At 39.3% G+C, this 20,632-nt stretch overlaps 3 protein-coding genes across 3 annotated transcripts; all 3 read left to right on the top strand.

Annotated features, from left to right (window-relative positions):
• LOC8074524 lies at positions 1,383-3,823 on the top strand. The gene is made up of 3 exons (XM_002457590.2): positions 1,383-1,707; positions 1,811-1,863; positions 3,459-3,823. The coding sequence occupies exons 1-3, from the start codon at positions 1,617-1,619 to the stop codon at positions 3,576-3,578; spliced, it is 264 nt and encodes an 87-aa protein (XP_002457635.1). The 5' UTR covers positions 1,383-1,616; the 3' UTR covers positions 3,579-3,823.
• LOC8074523 (hydroxyproline O-arabinosyltransferase 3) lies at positions 8,663-11,521 on the top strand. The gene is made up of 8 exons (XM_002457589.2): positions 8,663-9,314; positions 9,612-9,679; positions 9,902-10,103; positions 10,274-10,371; positions 10,465-10,534; positions 10,624-10,695; positions 10,835-10,948; positions 11,158-11,521. The coding sequence occupies exons 1-8, from the start codon at positions 8,862-8,864 to the stop codon at positions 11,221-11,223; spliced, it is 1,143 nt and encodes a 380-aa protein (XP_002457634.1). The 5' UTR covers positions 8,663-8,861; the 3' UTR covers positions 11,224-11,521.
• Positions 16,621-18,539, top strand: LOC8074522 (pentatricopeptide repeat-containing protein At2g15690). Its single transcript, XM_021455547.1, has one exon. It carries the CDS (start codon positions 16,697-16,699, stop codon positions 18,212-18,214), a length of 1,518 nt encoding a protein of 505 aa, XP_021311222.1. The 5' UTR covers positions 16,621-16,696; the 3' UTR covers positions 18,215-18,539.

Genomic DNA, 20,632 nt, shown 5'->3' with positions numbered 1-20,632 from the left:
ACTAATCACACAATTTGACTGTAAATCGCGAGACGAATCTTTTGACCCTAGTTAGTTATGATTGGACAATATTCACCACAAACAAACGAAAATGCTACAGTAGCGAAATCCAAAAAAATTTCACATGTAAACAAAGCCTAAATTCCAGCACTATCATGTCATCAATAAAGTATGTTTCTGGTGGTGAAAAAGAAAAAGAAGAAAATGGCCCAATTTTGATAGAATGATAGAGGCAATAATATGTATGAAATTTATATTGAATATTTTTTGGATGTATGTTAGTGTGGAATATTTCTTTTATACATACGCACACATGTTGAGTATTAATGATAGAAAGGGGAAGTTTTAGTTTAGCTTAGAAAGCCATCAAACCTCCCTCAACTATTTTATTAGTCTGATTTGCCTCCCTTATTTGGAAAGCCAGATGTTTATACCACCTTGACTCTTGAAATTGCCTGATTTATCTCTCTATAAGTAGTTTTGAAAGCGGTTTTCACTAAGGTGGCGCCGCATCATCCATCCTATATGGCACCACGTTAGCAATGAGGGAGATTTACGTCCTATATGGCACCACGTTAGCAATGAGAGAGATAAATCTGGCTTTGTAGTAGTTCGCGGAGATAAATTAGACTTTATAAAAAACATTGAAATAATTTTTCAAAAATCATCCAAGTATTTTTTCTAGAAAATAAATATGCATTAAAACTACTAAATCTGATTTAACGTTAGAAAAAATGTTTGAGTTTAGAAAAAGATGAAGCCGGTTTCACATTTTTTTAAAAAAATTATGTTCTACCATTTTTGTTCATTGCTTAGAACCAAGACAAATAAGTGTGAGTCACCGCGCAAGCCACCATGTAAAATCCAAAAAAATGTCTACAATTCTTAAACCGCAAAAAAATAGAGGATTCATGAATTTAGAGAAAAAAATATAAAACCAACATATTTTTCTAAGTTTATAACCATTTTTTAAGGATTTCAACATAAAATTAGGTTTAAGTATTTTAAAATGCATATTTATTTTCTTGAAAATATTTAGATACTTATAAAAAGAATATATCTAGAGTTTTCTATAATAAAGTTTAAAACTATTATGAAAAGACCGATTATCTCTCATATGATTGACGTGGCGTGAATAGCTTACGTGACACCATGTCATTGGAAATTACTTTCAAAACCGCTCGGGTTGTTAAACGGACGGTTTTAAAACGTTTTTTTTTTCAGTCTGAAGGAGCCAAACTCGGGTTTTACGATTGAAGAGAGGGACAGTTTAACGAGGTTTAGATGGAATTTTTTTGTCAATGCGTAGGATATTTTCTAGAGGATTTTATTTTTAGGACGCCTGGGCTAATCGTCGATATCAACGATTTGGGCCTCACAAGCCATAATGCTAATTTCTCCGGCCCACGCAAGGCCAACAACTGCTCTCCCAAGTCCCAAGCCGAAGAACCCTAGGCGGTGGCGGCGCATACGGCATCATCCCCCACCGTAGTGGCAGCGATCTCCAACTCCAATAGCAGAGGAGGCTCCGTAGAGGCGGAAAGGCGCGAGGCTTCCGTCGAGATCGCATCAGCAGAAGCAACGCAGGCGTCGGCGTGCGACAGGAGAGGACGGAGATGACGCAGAAGCAGACCCTGTTCAAGGGGCAGAGCAAGAAGAAGACCATCCCTCCCAACCGCCACGGCAAGGCGCCCCATGTTCGTAAAGGTACGCGTGGGGGAATCGGGCTGTCTGTCTTTGTGTGCTGCTCTTTAGTGGTGATTTGTTTGGTTGTATTCTTGAATGATCGATTTGCCACTCTCTGTTGCAGGGAAGAGGGCCGTCAAGCCCACAAAGTTCACCAAGGACATGGACGCCGACAAGGTGTACTATGAGTATGAGAATGCGAGTGTAGTACAGCGTAGAACTAGCAAACGCCTGTGTCAATCGGCACTTGTCTTCTTCGTTTGCGAAATAAGATTAACATTAATCGAAAGTCTTTGCTCTGGTTTGTATTGTTTCAGTGAAACTGGTTATTTAGATGATTCAGTTTAATTGGGTGTGTCGTACCTAACCTAATTGTTCACTTTGACTAGGATGGTTATCAGTTCAATTTCGTTTGCCATGACCGTGTTTTGTTTCCTACTCCCTTGATTCTAAATTATAAGTAAAAAAAAATGACTTATAATTTGGAAGGGAGGGAGTGTCCAACTGTCCATTAGCATCTTTTGTAGTTGATTCTTTAGGGGTAGGGGGGGGGGGGGAGGCGGGTACTAAATTTCAATCGTACAGAGAATAGTTCACTCATTTTTGGGCTAATGGTTGTGTTTGTGTTAGCTTTATAAATCAATCTAGTTCTGGTTTCTTCCCTTGTTTCATGCATTATTACTTGCAATGGTATTTTGATTGTGGCATAGTGCGCATTCTTTTTAGTATCAGTCTTCTGTTTTTCCCAACAAAATTGTGCGTCTATTGCTAACTTTATCATGATTACAACTTGAAAGTTGGAACATACATTTTGGTCAATTATAGCCACATCTGTTAGTTTCTTGTAAACTAGTCCCACTGCTGTGAAATATAGGTTGCATGGGATCCATGTGGCCAACCTTTTAAGATCTAATATTTTCTAGAATTTAGTCATACCATATGCAAGTACAATAGTTAATGCAAATCCTCCATGTGGCCAACCTATTAAGATCTTATATTTTCTAGAATTTAGTCATACCATACGCAGTACAATAGTTAATGCAAATCCTATTATCTTCCAAGTGTTATTGTCAGCCAATGATCTAGTCTTGCAGAGATGCTTCTTTCCTTTTGCTGGTGCCAAGTTTTGTCAGTCAGATATGATTTAACTTCATTGTATTCTGGCTTTGATAAACGACACATACATTTTTTGGAAACTGCAATCTTGAACCAAAAGTAATTTGAATTTATATTCAAATCTTGTATTCCAACATTTTAGTAGGTAGTTCATAGAAATTTTCCTATTGAACATATAGTGAAGGGTACCCATACACACTCAGGGATTGGTACTACTTCACTAAGGCATATGTTTAGTCTGATGAGCAGTGTTTTTTTCCTTTTCATTTAGTCATGGTCACATCGAACTACTTTTTTCTTTTATGTTGTTCTATTCTTGTGCTGTCTGTACCTTGGTTCGACATCCCTTTTCTTTTACAAAAGGTTCAGTATTCTACCTTGTTTGTTTTTCAATGGTCCCTTATGCTTAGCTTTACTATTAACCTAATTAATTAGAAGTAATGCAGATATAGACACAATTTGAATATTTTGATATGTACTGCAGTGTGTTTGCGGACATCTATGTTTTCGTTTAGGTGCACGTATAGTGTTTCGATTTAGGTTATGAAACATTTGTATCCTCCTTTTGGAAAAGGAACCTATATAGCCTGCTTTTAACTGAACTTAACTCATATATTGTGCTCTTAGTTGGACCTAAGAATTTCTTTGCTTTGCAGGAACTCACCAAGTTCATCAACCAGTGCAACGAAATAAAAGCTGCAAATCTTGCTAGCAAAGAGGGCGGTGACCTCAACATATTGAAGGCTGATGGCGATCAATCTAAATCAAAGAAGTAGGAAGTCAGCAACTGAAGTTGAGTATGTGAAACGTGATATGTAGTAGGTAATGCGATGTGTTCTGCTGAAGAAATTCAGTTCCATATGGCTGGGTAGATGAATCTGTTTAGCGCAAAGTGACGGTGTAACTGCAACCATGCAACCATGGTAATGGCTTGCAAGTTTTGTTCTGTGTCATCTCTATTTTTGCAATTATTATATTGAAGCTTGTGTGTAATATCTGATCCGTTGAATATATTTTTTTACGTGGTCCAATAGGAACGCCGTGGTAGTGCTGGATATAAAAAAAAGCTCGTTAAACTGTTTCGGTAGCTTATTTCAAATTGCTCTGATTATGTTCATTTTTTTTTCCAAATCAAATTAGATCATTTTGACTCACGCATTAGGCCCCAATGGTCTTAAACAACTCAGATTGTACTAAATAAAAACAAATCAATTTCGAGAAAGGGGCGAAAAATACTTGTGCCGGCTTGGCAGACTGCAATCATGCTTTTCTTGCTTTTGCAAATAGGAGGACGTTGCAATCATCACGGGCATAGTGGCTTGTTCTATGCAGGCCGTTGCAATCATGCCTTTCTTGCTTTTGCAATTCGAGCTGTTTGCTTGCAAGCAACAACGCAGTCCTACCGTTTTGTTCTATCTAGAAACGGCCATTTGACTCGCACTTACTCTAGTTGAACTCCGACTGTGATTTTATTTACAACATTTTCGTGAGGTTGCACAATACTACATTGATGCTAACTTTTTATTTTTTCAAAAAAAAAGAAAGAATCATGGTCGTAGGTAAATACTACTAAATCCACCTGTAGGTGGTGCATTTGTTGGTCTAAATTTATGAGTTCAAGCATTGAAATCCTTACATTTATAATGAGTGCTGACTGCTGAGATACTACATGCTACGGTGCTACCCATTTATTTATATACTCCTTAACAACTCATTTACAGTAAGCATCCCAACCAAATCGCTTGGGGTGGTTGATTACTAGGTCTAGGATCATGAGTGAACGGACTCAAGTCACTTGGTTAGGATAGTGCTGTAAAAAAAAGGTGTAGATCAAGGAAGGTCCTCTTTGACAGGGTTCCTCTTGAGCGGTTTTAGTTCTGGATTTTGGTGAAGTCTTCACAACAACTCATAAGATGGCGAAGCCATTTTTTTTACTAGACTAGATGGGTGAAACTGTTTGTATAAAGGCTACCAAACAAGACCAAAGTTTTTTTTTCGAGACCCACTTACAAACGTAGATGCTTACATACACGAGCGCACTCATCTCTATGAACGCACGCACACACACCCTACCCATATGAGCACCTCTAAAGAACCAAGTTGGACCAACAAATCTTGAGATTGACAAAGTCACCACAGGCGTCTCGTTGCCGACGGACATGTCGTCTACCACTGAAAGCGTAGCGCCGTTAAATCATGGAATAAATCCAAAAAAATACGAGAACCTGTGTCAAGTTGAGGACTTGAACCTAGGTGGACAGGTTCCACCACAAGAATCCAACCAGTTGATCTCCTAATTTTGAAGAAATGGATGTTAGCGCATAAGATGGCTAAATACCAAAGCACTTGGACATGTGGGTCATATGAACCTCATGTACCGCAATTCTTAGATTGCATGAGAGAAGTGATAACTCATGATTACATAATGATGAACAAAGGAACTAACAAAGGGTAAATATCATGCTTAATGATGATGAACAACTAGTTTACAAGCAAATTGGTAATGTAATCAAAGCACTTATCTAGTAGGGACCTGTAGTGTGTGTTGTTAGACTATCTTAGATTGGCCAACAAGACTATGGCACCATCTCTGATCATTGAGATCAAATGATGGACAACGTATCGAGGTTGGAAGAAGAATTGCGGTACAATGATAGTAGATTGGTTTTGGTTTGGTTGTATGTCTTTAATTGATAGTGGCCCTTTATATTTGATAAGGAAGATCTTGTTCTATGGGAGGATGTGTTTCATGTACAAAACTTAAAGCAAACTAACTTAGAACAAATCTACAACTATGATTTCAATCTTCTAAAATCAATTAACCTAAAAGACAAGATGACCTATTTTGTGAAAACTAGATGATCTAATTTTAATTTTTTTCTATCATTGTAACTTTGTCATCCAGAAACTGAATTAGACGATCCATATGTCTATTTTTATAATATGAACAAGAGCTATGTCATGGTGAACTCCAATCTGTAATTTTCTTCATCTTATTGCCATCACAAGTGTTTCTTTAAGCATTTAGTGAAATCAAGCCAAAAAACATGAGAAGGATGAATATGACCCACAAAATATATTGACATACCAAATAATTGGTATATAAGCCAACTTATATAATGTCAAATTATCGTTAAAACACTCTAACTTAGAATTCAACTTTATATAGTTTAGGCAACCCTAATTTATGTAATCCTATAATAAGTTGCCCGAGAAAAGTTCAACTGAATTTATTTTAGTTTATTTTAACTTTTGTCTTGCACTTCTATAAGTTGGATTATCTAATCTGACATGTAAATAAATAAGTTTGTCTACAATCTATTCCCTTTGTTCCAAATTATAAGTCACTTTGACTTTTTTTAGTACATCCATTTTGCTATCTAGATCCATAGCAAAATGGATATACTAGAAAAAAAGTCAAAACGACTTAATTTGGAATGGTGGGAGTATATCTATATCGATACCTAATATTAAAGAGCGAAGTGACTCTTTCGCTCATTCTTCTTACCTCCCAAAGTGTCGTCACATATCTCCTTATCCGTATTTGATAGGGACTCACATCTATAAGTCGGATTATCTAATATGAGATGTTACATAGATACGTCAACAATGCATGATCGAACCTCTTTGCCAACCAAAAAGGCTAGACTAGGAGTTTTTATTATCAATATACATGTGCATCCACCACAAAACATCTACATCAAGGCAGTTTATCGTTTTCATTATCAATACACAGGTGCATCCACCACAAAACATAAAAATCAAGGTACTCATGATAGACGTTCTAATAGATGAGACAACATCTCTAGCTACTGCTGCAGTTCTTCTTATGTGACAGTCAAGATATTGTACATTTCCTAAATTCCTCATATCACGTCACAAAAAAATCCTCGTATCACTCTACCCCACCTGATTAGAGAATCAAGCACCTTATTACACAACACTTCATCAACTAGACACAACAAAGAAGCACAAGGACCTTCAAAAATAAAGAGAAGCCAACTTACCTAGCATTAAATTATCAGTAAAACACTTCTAGAATTCAATTTGTAAACCTTAGGCGACCCTAACTTATAAGTTGCCCAAAAATAGTTTATTTGAACTTATTTTAGTTTATTTGAACTTGTCTTTCACATCTATAAGTTGGATTATCTAATTTGGTATGTAAACAAATAAGTCTATCTACAATCTATGTCTATAGATTTAAAGAGCGAAGTGATTCTTTTGTTCTTACCTCCCAAAGTGTATCGTGTCTCTTCTTAGGCCTTGTTTAGTTTCTAAAAAATTTTGTAAAATTTTTCAGATTCTCCGTTACATCGAATCTTTAGACGCATGCATGGAGTATTAAATATAGACGAAAAGAAAAACTAATTGCACATATTGGTCGGAATTAACGAGATGAATCTTTTGAGCCTAGTTAGTTTATAATTGGACAATATTTGTCAAATACAAACGAAAGTGCTACAGTATCGATTTCCCAAAAAATTTTGGAACTAAACAAGGCCTTATTCATATTTGATCAGGACTCATAATCCGTGCCTATATATAAGTTAGAACAATGCAACAACAATGGTACAAAGTCCGGATACGTTTGCAAGTTACAAATAAAATAGAAAGGAAAACAATTATGTGTATCAATGTATGAATCTAGAATTTTTCGTGCATAATATCTGTTGCAAGGCCTTGTATAGTTTCTGAAGGAAAAAATTTCGGGACACTGTAGCACTTTTGTTTGTTTGTGCTAATTATTGTCTAACTATAGACTAACTAGGCTCAAAAGATTCGTCTCGTCAATTTTGACCAAACTGTGTAATTAGTTTTTATTTTCATCTATACTTAATACTCTATGCATGCGTCTAAAGATTCGATGTGACGGAGAATCTTAAAAAATTTAAGGTTTTTGGGTGAAACTAAACAAGGCCCAACTCGCAAGGTACTCCCTCTGTTTAGAAAAGAACACAATTATGAGATCCGTACAAGTTAAAGTAACTTAAATTTATCCAAATTTATAACAAATAATATTAATATTGATGTTTCCAAATAAATTTATTATAAAAATATATTTTACGACTACTCTAATGATATTAATTTGGTACTAACAATATTAGTATTTTTTATATAATTTTGATTAAAATTTAAACTGATTGATTTTTCGTGAAGTGAGAATCGAATTAGGCCTTGTTTAGTTATAAAAAATTACAAAATTCCTCGTCATATCGAATCTTGCGGCACATATATAGAGTATTAAATATAGACAAGACAAAAACTAATTATATAGTTTACTTATAATTTGTGACATGAATTTTTTAAATCTAGTCAGTTTATAGTTAAATAATAATTATTAAATATAAACGAAAGTACTATTTTATTTAAAATCCAAAATTTTTGACAACTAAAACAAGTCCTTAGGCCTTGTTTAGTTCCGAAAATTTTTGGAAAATCGACACTATAGTACTTTCGTTTGTATTTGATAAATATTGTCCAATCATAGACTAACTAGGCTCAAAAGATTCGTCTCGTCAATTCCGACCAAACTGTGTAATTAGTTTTTATTTTTGTCTATATTTAATACTGCATGCATGATTCTAAAGATTCGATGTGACGGGGAATATGAAAAATTTTACAAAATTTTGTGGGAACTAAACAAGGCCTTATTCTACACGGAAGAGTACCAACCACTTGGAGTCTGCGGCGTGAGAAGGCAAGGCACACGTGCGATCGCGCAGCAGCGTCAACGCTCTGCCCGGTTAGCTGCCGTTGACGAGCTGGCTTCCATGCCGGGCCCACGGGCCACCTCTCACGAACGGGACCACCTGCAAGCGAGCGTCGCCGTCACCCTTCCGCCGCACTTGTCCGCCATTTTCTTTGATCGACTGAAGGATACCACGTCATTTGTTCTAGGAATCGCCATTTCCTAATTCTCAGTCAGTCCTCGCTTCCGGCTTCCCTCCCAACCCCAACTCGCACGCCAAGAATTCTAGAATCTCTCTCCTCTCCTCTCCTCTCCTCTCTTTAAGAGGGGATACAGAGTAGGGAAGAGAGAGAGAGGGCAGAGAGCGATGAACGCGGCGGCGGCGGCGGCGCGGAAGGCCGCGGGCGGCGGCATGGCGCGCGCGCCGGCGCTGGTGCTAGCGCTGGTGGCGGCGGGGGCGTTCCTGATCTCCTACAACTTCTTCGCCATGCTGTTTCGCGGCGGCGGCGGCGGAATAGGCGGCGCGGCGGCGTCCTCGGGGACGAGGGACCCTGTGGTGGCCATGCCGGCGTGGATGCGCGAGGCGGCGGACACCGAGGCGCGGCGGCGGCCGTTCCATGTGGCGCTCACGGCCACGGACGCGCCCTACAGCCGGTGGCAGTGCCGAGTCATGTACTTCTGGTACAAGCGGATGCAGGCGCGGCCGGGCGGGGAGGCCATGGGCGGCTTCACGCGCGTGCTGCACTCGGGAAAGCCCGACGGGCTCATGGACGAGATCCCCACCTTCGTCGTCGACCCGCTGCCCGCTGGCAAGGACCATGTACGCAATCGAATAAACAACAAAACCACCTCTTTTTATCTCCTTCAGGCTTCAGCCTGTTTGATTGTTTTCTCATCAACGCGGGGCAATGTGGGGGGTACATAAGATTTATATGGTTTTATTTTCGGATTATGATTTGTCAAGAAGCTTGCTCGCTGAATAAAAATAATAATGTAGCATGTACAGTACTCTGTAATCTGTTGATGTCTCGTGATTGAAGTATCTATTCAACTGATTTGCTTGTCTGACATTTAGCCTTGATGGTCTGTACCCTGACATTCCAATGTTCTTTTGCAGGGATACGTGGTCTTGAATAGACCGTGGGCATTTGTGCAGTGGCTTCAGAAAGCAAAGATTGAAGAAGAGTAAGTTCCCTTGTATCTGTGTTTTTTATTTTGCTATACCGTTTCTGTTCAGTTTCAAGTTTTAATCTTCCACCCAAACCCTGTGATTCAGCATACAGTAAAGCATGACTTATAAAATAGCAAAAATTGAATAGTTTCCTTCCTCATGCTTAAATAAAAAGGACTATACTAAATTACTAATCTAATGTGTATATGACCGTTCTGCTTTGGTGAAAATGGCAGGTATATACTAATGGCAGAACCAGATCATATATTTGTGAAACCTTTACCAAATTTGGCCCATGACGATGATCCAGCAGCATTTCCCTTCTTTTACATTACACCATCAGAACATGAACAAATTATCCGGAAATACTATGCCAAAGAAAGAGGTCCTGTCACAGATATTGATCCTATTGGAAATTCTCCTGTAATCATTAAGAAGGTAATTTCTTCTTGCACAACACCCTTTTACCTAAGCAGTTTATTGATTTTCTGACCATCCATTTGGTGCATTAGCATTTAAATCCTTTACTTCACTTGTTTGCTATTTGGGTTTACTAACTTCGCGAGACCTCACTTAACACAGTCTCTTTTCATGTGAGAACTTTTCAGACACTTCTTGAGAAGATTGCCCCCACATGGATGAATGTGTCAATTCAAATGAAAGAGGATGAAGAGACAGATAAAATTTTTGGATGGGTGCTGGAAATGTAAGAATTACTTTATCCTTTATCCAAATTGTGCAAATTCTTATGTTCACTTGTTACGTTATTATGATTCCAGCCTTTTTCTTTGACCTTTAGGTATGCATACGCTGTTGCTAGCGCATTGCATGGGGTTCAGCATATCCTTCGTAAAGATTTCATGATCCAGGTGCTCCATTTGTTTGTGTTTTTATCTTGATAGTATTCCTCACTTCAAATAATGTGTTTGATTGACATGATGGTAAACAACAAATGCAGCCACCCTTTGATACAAAGCTCGGGAATACATTTATAATCCACTTCACTTATGGATGTGACTATTCACTAAAGGTATTAGAATCCCAAATTGCTGAATTTCTTCTATATATCTGGTTTTCATATGAAATTTAAAAAAATTGAGTGCATAAAATAGATATTTTACTGCTCCTGTTATTTTACTGACAGTATTTGACAATAAATAATATTTCAGGGTGAACTGACCTATGGGAAAGTTGGTGAATGGCGATTTGACAAAAGATCATTCCCAGATGGGCCACCACCAAGAAATTTTACATTGCCCCCTCCTGGAGTCCCAGAAAGTGTGGTACGTGTATTAGCAGATAAATTGAAAAGGCTTGGCATGTTTTTGTTATAATACAATGAACCTATTATGGTATCAATGTGTTTTAAATGTTCACCATCCACACGATTATTTTAAAATGCTCATCATTTACATGAACTTTTCTTTTGACTGCTAATGTACTTGACAAACAACAAACTAATCTGGCCTTTCCTAATCTTTTCTCAATGCAGGTTACTCTAGTAAAAATGGTCAATGAAGCTAGTGCAAACCTACCTCGGTGGGATGATGGAATATAAACTTTGGCTGATGTCAATTATACCTTAGGTTCCTTTGATTTGCCCCTTGTATATGGGGAATATCAAAGTATCAGGTGCAGTCGGCTGTTTGGTTTATGCCCAAAATAGCTGCTTGCACTCGCACACCATACCTGATAGAAGACGATACAGAATTATCTCATTGTACTTTTTAGAAAAAGAAAAGTAAGTTGGCACCCACAGTTTTCCATTTAATTATCTTGTAACTGTTGCTCACCGCTGAAAATCTCAATACAAGTTTTTTTATCCTAATAAAGTTTAAGTCATTTTAACCTTCTCATTTTTTTTTGAAAAATCTTTGTTTTAGATGTTCTACCTTCTATGTGTTTCTTACACTTTGTTCCTTCCCTGCTCCTACTTAATAAATACTATCACCCTCATGAATGAAAAATCGTCTTCCCAATAATACATAAAAACAAAGGTCACTAAGGGCATGTACAGCGCAAACGGTTTATTTTGCAAAAAAAACACCCTCACCGCCGCGAGTTCAATGAGGAGAGAGAGTGAACCCGTCGTCTCGCGACTCGCGAGGCCACGGGCTCAGCTCATGCTCCGAGAGTCCCAGGTCTCGTCGTCAGCCGAGGGCAGCGCTGTACGGGATGTGCCGTCTCCAAGCTTTGGTGTGGGATCCGGATGTGGCTCGCGCCATTTTAATTCTTCTGTGCCAAAATCACTCCCATCCACACCATACATGTGGCTCAAATCCTTCGTCGGCACCCAAGATCCAGCGCACCCACGCGATGGCACCAAAGAGGGTTACCGCGGAGGTGAGAAAGGAGTCGAAGGGCTCAGCAGCGACAGCGGATCCCAATGGCGCAGAGTCGATTCATCCCCAAACCATGCGAGACTGCACATCTGAAAATAGCTAAGTTTCTTAAAATAACCAAGTTTCTGAAAAATAGCCAATTTTCTGTGATCTGGTATCTAGCTGCACATCTGTAACATTTTATATGATCTGGCTGCTACCGTGAAGACTGCTGCTGAGGTTCTGAAAATAGTTGTTTAAGTTCTGAAAACTATGGGCTGAAAGTATGGTGATTGCAGTTTTGGCTTCAAGTTTCAAAAGTTCTGTTCACCCACTATTTTGCAGGTATGGGATGATTCCATGTTAGTTAGCTAACTTCATGAAGTTGGATCATCGTGGTCCTAACTTTGGCTTGCTGTTCATCTATGTCAAATGAGGTTTCCTAGTTGTTTTAGTTGAGTTGACCTTTTAGTAATTCAATCTTCGCAGTTTCTTATGGATACAGATTGCTAGATTATCTGTAGTTCTGTAGATATATCTGTATTTGCAGTGCAATCAGAATGCTTTTGGTCTCTCATGAATTTGTGTAAACTTGGAAACTTGTACTGTTGCTGGCAAGATATGGGGATGGAGGCCACAAGGATCAGTTCCTGTCTTGATCAGAGTCAGTGAAATCTAAGTCTTTTAATCAGAATCAGTAGTGCAAGTGTCTCTGTGGACAATGCCAAACACATTCCCTGTGATTATGATGAACTACTAGTTAGATAATAATATACTTTGTCATGCAGTACGTAGAGCTTTTACAGGTGTAGGTGTAATTTTGTCATGCAAAGTTGTTCCCAGCATGGAGTTCCTGCACAGCGGCGGCACACACATGTTTCTGAACACAGACCAGGAAGCAAGCAAGCACATGCATCGGCTCCATTTGCTTTTGTCTGATATGCTCTGTTCTGAAAACAGTAAACATGGTCATCATTATTAAGTTATGCAATGACTGACAACAGTAGATAGTTGATTTAAGTTAGTATTTGTTGTCAGTCAGTTCATCTACTTGTTCTACGCTTCTGGAATTTTCTGCACTTGAGATGATGCATATGCTTTTCACTTGCAATGATGAAGATGCTTTCTCCTGCAACATATATGCAGTGTATGTTTTAGCAACTGTATATGTGGATGGCTACTGGTAGTGTGTATGAAGTTGGTTAAGATATCAAATTTATGTTCTTCCAGGAAAGGATAGTTGCAAGATTCAGACAGGTGACTTGTAAAAGAAAGCTCATTTTGGTTTCTAGTTGTCTGAATGTTTCATATATGCAGAAAGGTCACTGTGATATATTAGATCAGTAGTGCTGTAGATGAGTGGAAACTTGCTTCTTCTTTTTTTTTACAGTTTATTAGTCTGTTGTTTTTGCTGCCCTGTAAACTGAACATCATGTTTTTTTTTCAGATGCTGTCAAGCTGTTACATGCTGTCATAGGCTGATAGGCACAACTGATGGTTTCACTGTTGCATGCATGCTGCTACCGTGAGAGAGGCTCTTTGTTTACTTGTAGGTGAAAGAGAATTCTTGACAATTATATTATAGTATGAACATTTGTAATCTTTGGTTGCTTGTAGGTGTGAAATCATGTTTTATCAAATAGCAACACAATGATATACTAAGATGATATTCATGATTGATTATGACTACATGTCATTAAACCACATGCAGATAGTCAAATAGATGATTTGTGGGTTGTATGAGTTAACGTGCAGACAGTCAAATAGATGACTTGTGGGTTGTATGAGTTATCTGTTTAGTTGTTTGTGTTGTGAATTTTAAGAACTTACAGATAGATATCTGTCGGTGGGTTGTACATGCCCTAGAATCCTTTAAATTCTTTATTGTGTACAAGTCTAAAATGACCTATGTTTGGAATAAGAGGCGATGAAAAAAAAATGTAAAAACCTACTGATATTGACATGATCTCCAACATGACACTTTGAAAGTATATTATAATAAATAGAAAGACCTATGTACTTATTATTAAAAAATTATTTTAGAATGAATTAGTAATAACAATGTTGTGATATCAATCCATATAAAAATTTTAGGATAAAAAAGTTTGATTTAGAATAAATCTAGATGGATAAGAAAAAGAAATCCACCGAACTATTTTCTCTGTATCTTGAGATCATAGATTTATATTATTAGGTGCATGTTTGTGACACAAAAAGAAAGTAAAATGTGGAAACTTTGAGGCCTCTTTGGAACATGGGATTTTTTTTCTATTCCTGCGTTTTTCCTACGAAAAATGAACTAAATGCTTTGAAATTTCTGTGTTCTAAGGCCATCCTCAATGGAGGTTTCATGACCCAGTTTCCAATACATCAATATTTTGGAAACAGTGCACAAGAATTTCATGGGGATGAAACTCTCTCTACTCCCATGAAACTCTTATCATCTCTCTTGTCATTAATATAGTGCCACATCAGCATATTTAATGTGCATGAAACTCTAATGAAACACCCATTGAGACTGGCCTAAAGAGGCCCTGAAACATCGGAGTTAGAACCTTACCTTGCTTTGGTGACAGAAAGGAAGGACATGTAAAATAGCGGTAGGAGTTTACAGATGGAAATTCACTTAGGAGCTTGATTTTTAGGCCCTTTTTAGTAGGGTCTAGGCTTCTTAGAAAAATAGTAAAAACATGTTATGGTGGTTTAGGTTTCTGACAAAAAACTGGCTTCGACTCCATCTTCTTTGGCTTCAAAGGCTGTTCTCACATGTGCAAGTTGTGGAGGGAACTATTACTAAGAAGGATATATTGAGTAGTCAATTCATGTTTTTTTTTGTGTGAGGGTTTGAGAGTGGGAAATTGTACCATGTGAACATCGTAGATGTATTTTTCTTTGACTTAAAGTATAATTTTCACTAATTCCCACCCTTCTCCTCATAAGTCGTAACAAGTTAGTCATTTGTGCGAGTTGACCCTCTTAAACTCTCATTCTACATCCTATAAAAATTCACATTCCCGCTGAAAAGGATTTTTAAAGTCTTTCACCAGTAATCTTCTACCAATCCTTTTAAACTCTCATTTACTTTCACCAATTATCTTCAACCCATAGCTTACTTTCTCCAATGCACCATGAATTCAAAGATTTTACCAACCCATAGCTTACTTTCTCCATCCATTTCAAATTTTATGATATTTTAGCTTTTATAGATACGTGGCTTTTGCTATGCACTTGGATATATATTATGTCTAGATAAATAGTAAAAGCACTTATAATTTAGAATTAAGGGAGTGTATATCATTCAATATCCATAGTACTCCCAAATTTGAATTTCTTTGTGGCTCGATTCCATGGGATCTATGTAAAGCCTCCAATCTAGTCCTCGTGACTTCTTATGACTTCTCAAACCATCTTTTATCATCTTCAAGCTTGACTAAGTTTTTAAGTTTATTTGGTAGAGCCCATGCATTTTCAGTAATGCTAGAGTTTTAGACATTTGCACAAGTAGTACATACTCCAGTGAGTTCTAGTGAGTCTTAAAATTTCAGTGAATCTTAAAATTTCAGTGAATTTTATGATAAGGCCATAATATAATCGAATCTGCTCAAAGGCCCGATTTTAATGAGTAAAGGCCATAATCGGATCTATAATTTCAGCGAGTACCCATCCATCTCGACAAGCTGGTTTTCTGATAAGCCCATAATCGGATCTGCTCAAAGGCCCCAGCTCCCGTAAGGACGTCAGGCCAAATAACTGACTGAGCTGGACACAAGATAAAAAAAGGAAAAAAAAGAAGAAGAATTCCAAGCTGCACCGTATGCAGCATTTCTCGGCAAGTGTGCGAGCTAGCGCTTCAGCACTCTATGCGATTCTTTTTTTTTTACTCTCTTTCCTTCATATAGTATAAAATATTCAGTTTGTTAGCTATTAGATCAGTCGCTTTCACCAGTATGTCATGCATATTTATTAGAGCGTCATCTCAGCAAAACTGCACTTTTTGCATAAAACGAAGAGTAGAGAGAAGGAAGTAGTTTCACCATGGTGAAACCCCGCGGACGTTGTTTCCCACGCGGTGAAACGGGATGAAATTTCCACTGGGGGCTAAATCGTTTCACCATCTTGCATGTGATCCAATCATTTTGCAGTAATTAAATGCTTTGCCCAGCCTAGGAAACGTCAAGGTGAAACTCGTGCATTGTGGAGGTTGTTTCATTATTCGTTTTTGTCAACAGATTTGTTTTGAAAATAGTGCATTGAAAAGGGCCATTGAGATTGGCCTTAGATAGCTTTGTTGGGACATCTAAGACTATCTACAACCAATGTCATTCAAAATACAAGACTTATTTGTCCTTTATAAAAGGTTCTAAACCTATTTTTAATCTTCTTCAACAACAATACCTAAAAGACAACACTCTATATAAATGAGTCTCAAGAAAAGAGGATATCCAAATTTAGGTTATGCTTCTCCCAATATCTAAAATGAATCTTTATATAAGTATTCTGTTAAAAGCTATAGGTATTATTTTGAAGATCTAATTTAGATTTAGGTTGAGGCCAAGTACAGTGTAGGTCTCGGCTGGATTTAATTTTTTAGAAATTTGAGGCCCTATCAAAGGGTAATTCACACTTTTCAGAAAACTAGCACGACGCTCTGTCTCTCCCGCCCCGGCGTTCCCAACCGCCAGCACAAGCCCTCGCCAATCGGCAATCGCCATGGCCGGCAGCCACCTGCGCTCGCTCCGCTTCCTCGCCTTCTCCTCCGCCAGGTCCCGTTCCCTCCTCCACCTACTCGCCCGCCCCCTCACCTCTTCCCAATCTTCTCACGCCTACCACCATTCCCCCTACCCTGCCGCCGCCCCCAACCATGTCCACCAGGCGCAGCAGCAGCAGTGGTCTCCCCCACGGAACCCTTGTCCCGACGCCCTCCCTCCACAATGGTCCTCGCAGGGACATCCCTCTCCGCGGCCGCCGAGAAACTACCAGCAGCAGGGGCCGCCTCCGCCGCGCCAAACCTACAGGTCTGCACCCACGCAGCAGCCGGTGCCACCGCCACGCCACGGCTACGAGCCTCCTTCCTCGCAGCAGCACGCGACCCCACCGCCGCCGCCGCCGCCGCCTGAACCTGTTGCGGGGCCTGGTGAGCTGATTGGACTGTGCCGGGAGGGACGGGTCAAGGACGCAGTTGAGCTTCTCGCCAAGGGGGCGCGTGCGGACCCGCCCGCCTTCTACGAGCTCGCCGCCGCCTGCTCCAACCCGAAGCTGATCGAGGAGCTCAGGAAGGTGCACGACTTCTTCCTCCGTTCGCCCTTCCGTGGGGATCTCCGGGTCAACAACAAGCTGCTCGAGATGTACACCAAGTGTGGTGCCATGCCCCACGCGCGCAGGACGTTCGACAATATGCCTGACCGCGACATGGACTCGTGGCACATCATGATGGATGGGTACTCAATGAACGGTCTCGGGGATGAGGCACTGCGGATGTTCGAGCTGATGAAGGAATGCTTAGCACCGACCAGCCATACCTATGTGCTTGTGCTCAATGCTTGTGCCAACTCGGAGGCTATTGAGGAGGCATTCCTTTACTTCGATGCCATGTCCAGAGACCATGGCATTGAGCCTGGTGTGGAGCACTATGTTGGGATCATTGAGGTGTTGGGGAAGTCGGGGCATCTCAACGAGGCTCTGGAGTACATCGAGAAGCTGCCTTTCGAGCCCAATGCTATGGTATGGGAGTCAGTTTTGAACCTGGCACGTATGAATGGTGACATTGATCTTGAGGACCGGGCAGAGGAGCTATTGGTGTCGCTTGATCCATCCAAGGCAAATCCTAAGAAGCTCTCAACCCTACCTCCAAAGAGGCGTATGGGGATTAACATGCTCGATGGGAGGAACAGGCTGGTGGAGTACCGATTGCCACCCAAGATTGAAAGGAAGGTGGTGAATGAGCAGAGGTATGTCCCAGATACAAGGTATGTGCTCCATGACATTGATCAGGAGGCAAAGGAGCAGGCATTGCTGTACCATAGTGAGAGGCTGGCAATTGCGTATGGTCTGATTAGCACCCCAGCAAGGACTCCACTTCGCATCATTAAGAACCTCAGGATATGCGGGGACTGCCACAATGCCATCAAGATTATGTCGAGGATCGTAGGGAGAGAGCTCATTGTTAGGGACAATAAGAGGTTCCACCATTTCAAGGATGGGAAGTGCTCTTGTGGGGATTATTGGTGAACATGGATCCTACAATCCGAATGTGGTAGATACTGAAGTTTACCGGTATCCTATTTGAATATATGCTTACATCATGTCCTTGTTCCTAGTGTGGCTGCAACATTACACCTTGTGATTTGCATGTGAACCTGTTGGTCATTGCCACCCACATAGTACTTGCGAATTGAGATTAATAGAGTTGGACAAAAAAAAGTGTAATAGAGAATTAATGGTGACTGATGGTCAACATTGCGTTCTGCTTATAATTCTTTAAAGTTACTGTTTTTGTGACAAGCGATAACTATGATAATATGCAGATAACCTCAAGGTTGGCTTTGTGAGTTCACTTGCCTGTCCTTGCTGCTGATTATATTTGGCCATTATTGTGGTTATGGTCTTTGTGATGTACTTTGATTATTTTTCTTCTTCTCAGTTGATCAGACCTTGCTATGTTATTACTACACTGTAGAGATCAATATATGTCATGCATAGTGTAATGGTGCTCCATATGTTCATTTACATTGCATAGTACAACTCAATGAAAATCCACTCATGGAGACAGTCAATACCTCTAACTTTAGGGTCATGCTAGAGTCATAATACCTCGGAGAACACTTGCTTTGAGTGCAACATATGCCTTTTTCCTACCCAGGTCAAGTTTCCCTTGTGTACCCTTGCCAGGAATTGCAGCTCACGTCATTGGGTATGCTCATTTGATCAAATGGAATGAGATAATGCTCTTGTCTGTATAGTTTCTTTTCAGTGTTCATCCCATACTTAAACATTTAAATTTACTGTTGTAGGTTCATCCATGCGAACATGTTGATGCTGATGATGCAGAACATATGCAGTGGATTTATTTAGAGGTGTTCTTTAATGCAATGTCATGTACTATATAATGTTTTGGCATTTATGGTGTTACGTATTCTTTGTTGTTCTCTGTTTATTGACCGAGCCGCGCCTGTGATTATATCTCAAAAAATCTTTTCATCTCTTCTATTGAGAGAATGTGCTTGTCTTCGAGTTGGCAATGATGCACAACTTCACATCAAACCAATTTTTTAACCCTGCAGTCATAATTCATGAAATCAAATTTCTATTGCATGTAAAGATGTTAGACAATCCGACCTTGTTCTGTTAAATTTTTATGTCCAAAGACTTTAAAGACTTATTTTATTTGCTCGCCATCCACATGAAATTTTCTTGCAGCTGCTCTTGTACTTTACAATCTAATCTAACCTGGCCTTCGCTAATGTTTTTCTGGGGGTATCATGTGCAGTCAGCCATTTGGGCAAAAACAGCACCGAAAACTAATACTCGCTCGGTATCCAAAATACTAGATGTCCTGAGCTAACTATTGGTTTGATTTCGTAAAACCTGACGTTCAAAGCTGGCCGCTGTGCGCATGGACGGCAATGCCCCTGGCGCTCACAAGTCCGTTCGATTCGCCATTGGTCCTCATGTCTGTGCCCCTGCCGCTGTTTGTGCCATGGACGGCAATACCCCTAGCGCTCGCACTTCTGGCAACCTAGGACGCAACACTATGGCCTCTAGGCACCGACCAATTGGCTGATTTACTTTCTCATACAAAAAGCACACGCCACCATATATTTATTAGGGACAGACATAGAAAACTAACTTTTAATTAATCATTACTTAATTACCACAATCATATCCTAAACGTTGAGCATAATGGATATGGAGGGATTAGCTACTTGCACCTACATTCCTCACATCAGAAGATATATAAGTTAGGAATCATAGGTTTTCGTATAATAATTACTCTCTTCATGCTAAATTATAAGACATTTAACTTTTTTATCCTAAATTTAATCACTCGTCTTATTCAAAAAAATTATGCAAATATAACTAAATTTAAGTTATTCTTGAAAAACTTTTATTAATAAACCAAGTCATGACAAAAGAAGTGATATTTTGCACAATCTTTTTAATAAGATGAATGGTCAAATTTGATGTACAAAAAGTTAAATGTCTTGGATTGAATAATTGGGTACTTGTTGCTATAAGTTTTTGCACTAGTGCAATTGTGCTTGCATTTATGTGCCCCCATGTGGTTGCCAAAATATAAGTTTTTGTTTATCTAAAAAGTCATGGCCATACCGTTCGCTGATTTTTGTGAAAAAATAACACACTACTGAATGACGATTCAACAGATAAACTTAAGCGAACAGGCTCGTAGATAACTTGGTTGTCCAGATGTGGCTCACCTCCTCGATTTCAATTTGCCAGCCGTAACGTGTTGGGTTGTATTTGCACTTTTTGCGAGCTCTGGTCCTTAAACAAGAGATTTCCAGAGTTATGAATGTAGATGGTCGTTTTTTGCTTTCCATAAATTTCATATGAATCAAAATGAGGGCTATATCCACTAGGGGGGGTTCAAAGTTTGTGTATATCCACTTGCGTGTTAAAAATGTTGCT

Source organism: Sorghum bicolor, chromosome 3 (assembly GCF_000003195.3).
Source record: "Sorghum bicolor cultivar BTx623 chromosome 3, Sorghum_bicolor_NCBIv3, whole genome shotgun sequence".
Taxonomy (NCBI): domain Eukaryota; kingdom Viridiplantae; phylum Streptophyta; class Magnoliopsida; order Poales; family Poaceae; genus Sorghum; species Sorghum bicolor.
The sequence above is the reverse complement of the archived record's forward strand: the minus strand, read 5'-3'. Positions and strand labels throughout refer to the sequence as shown.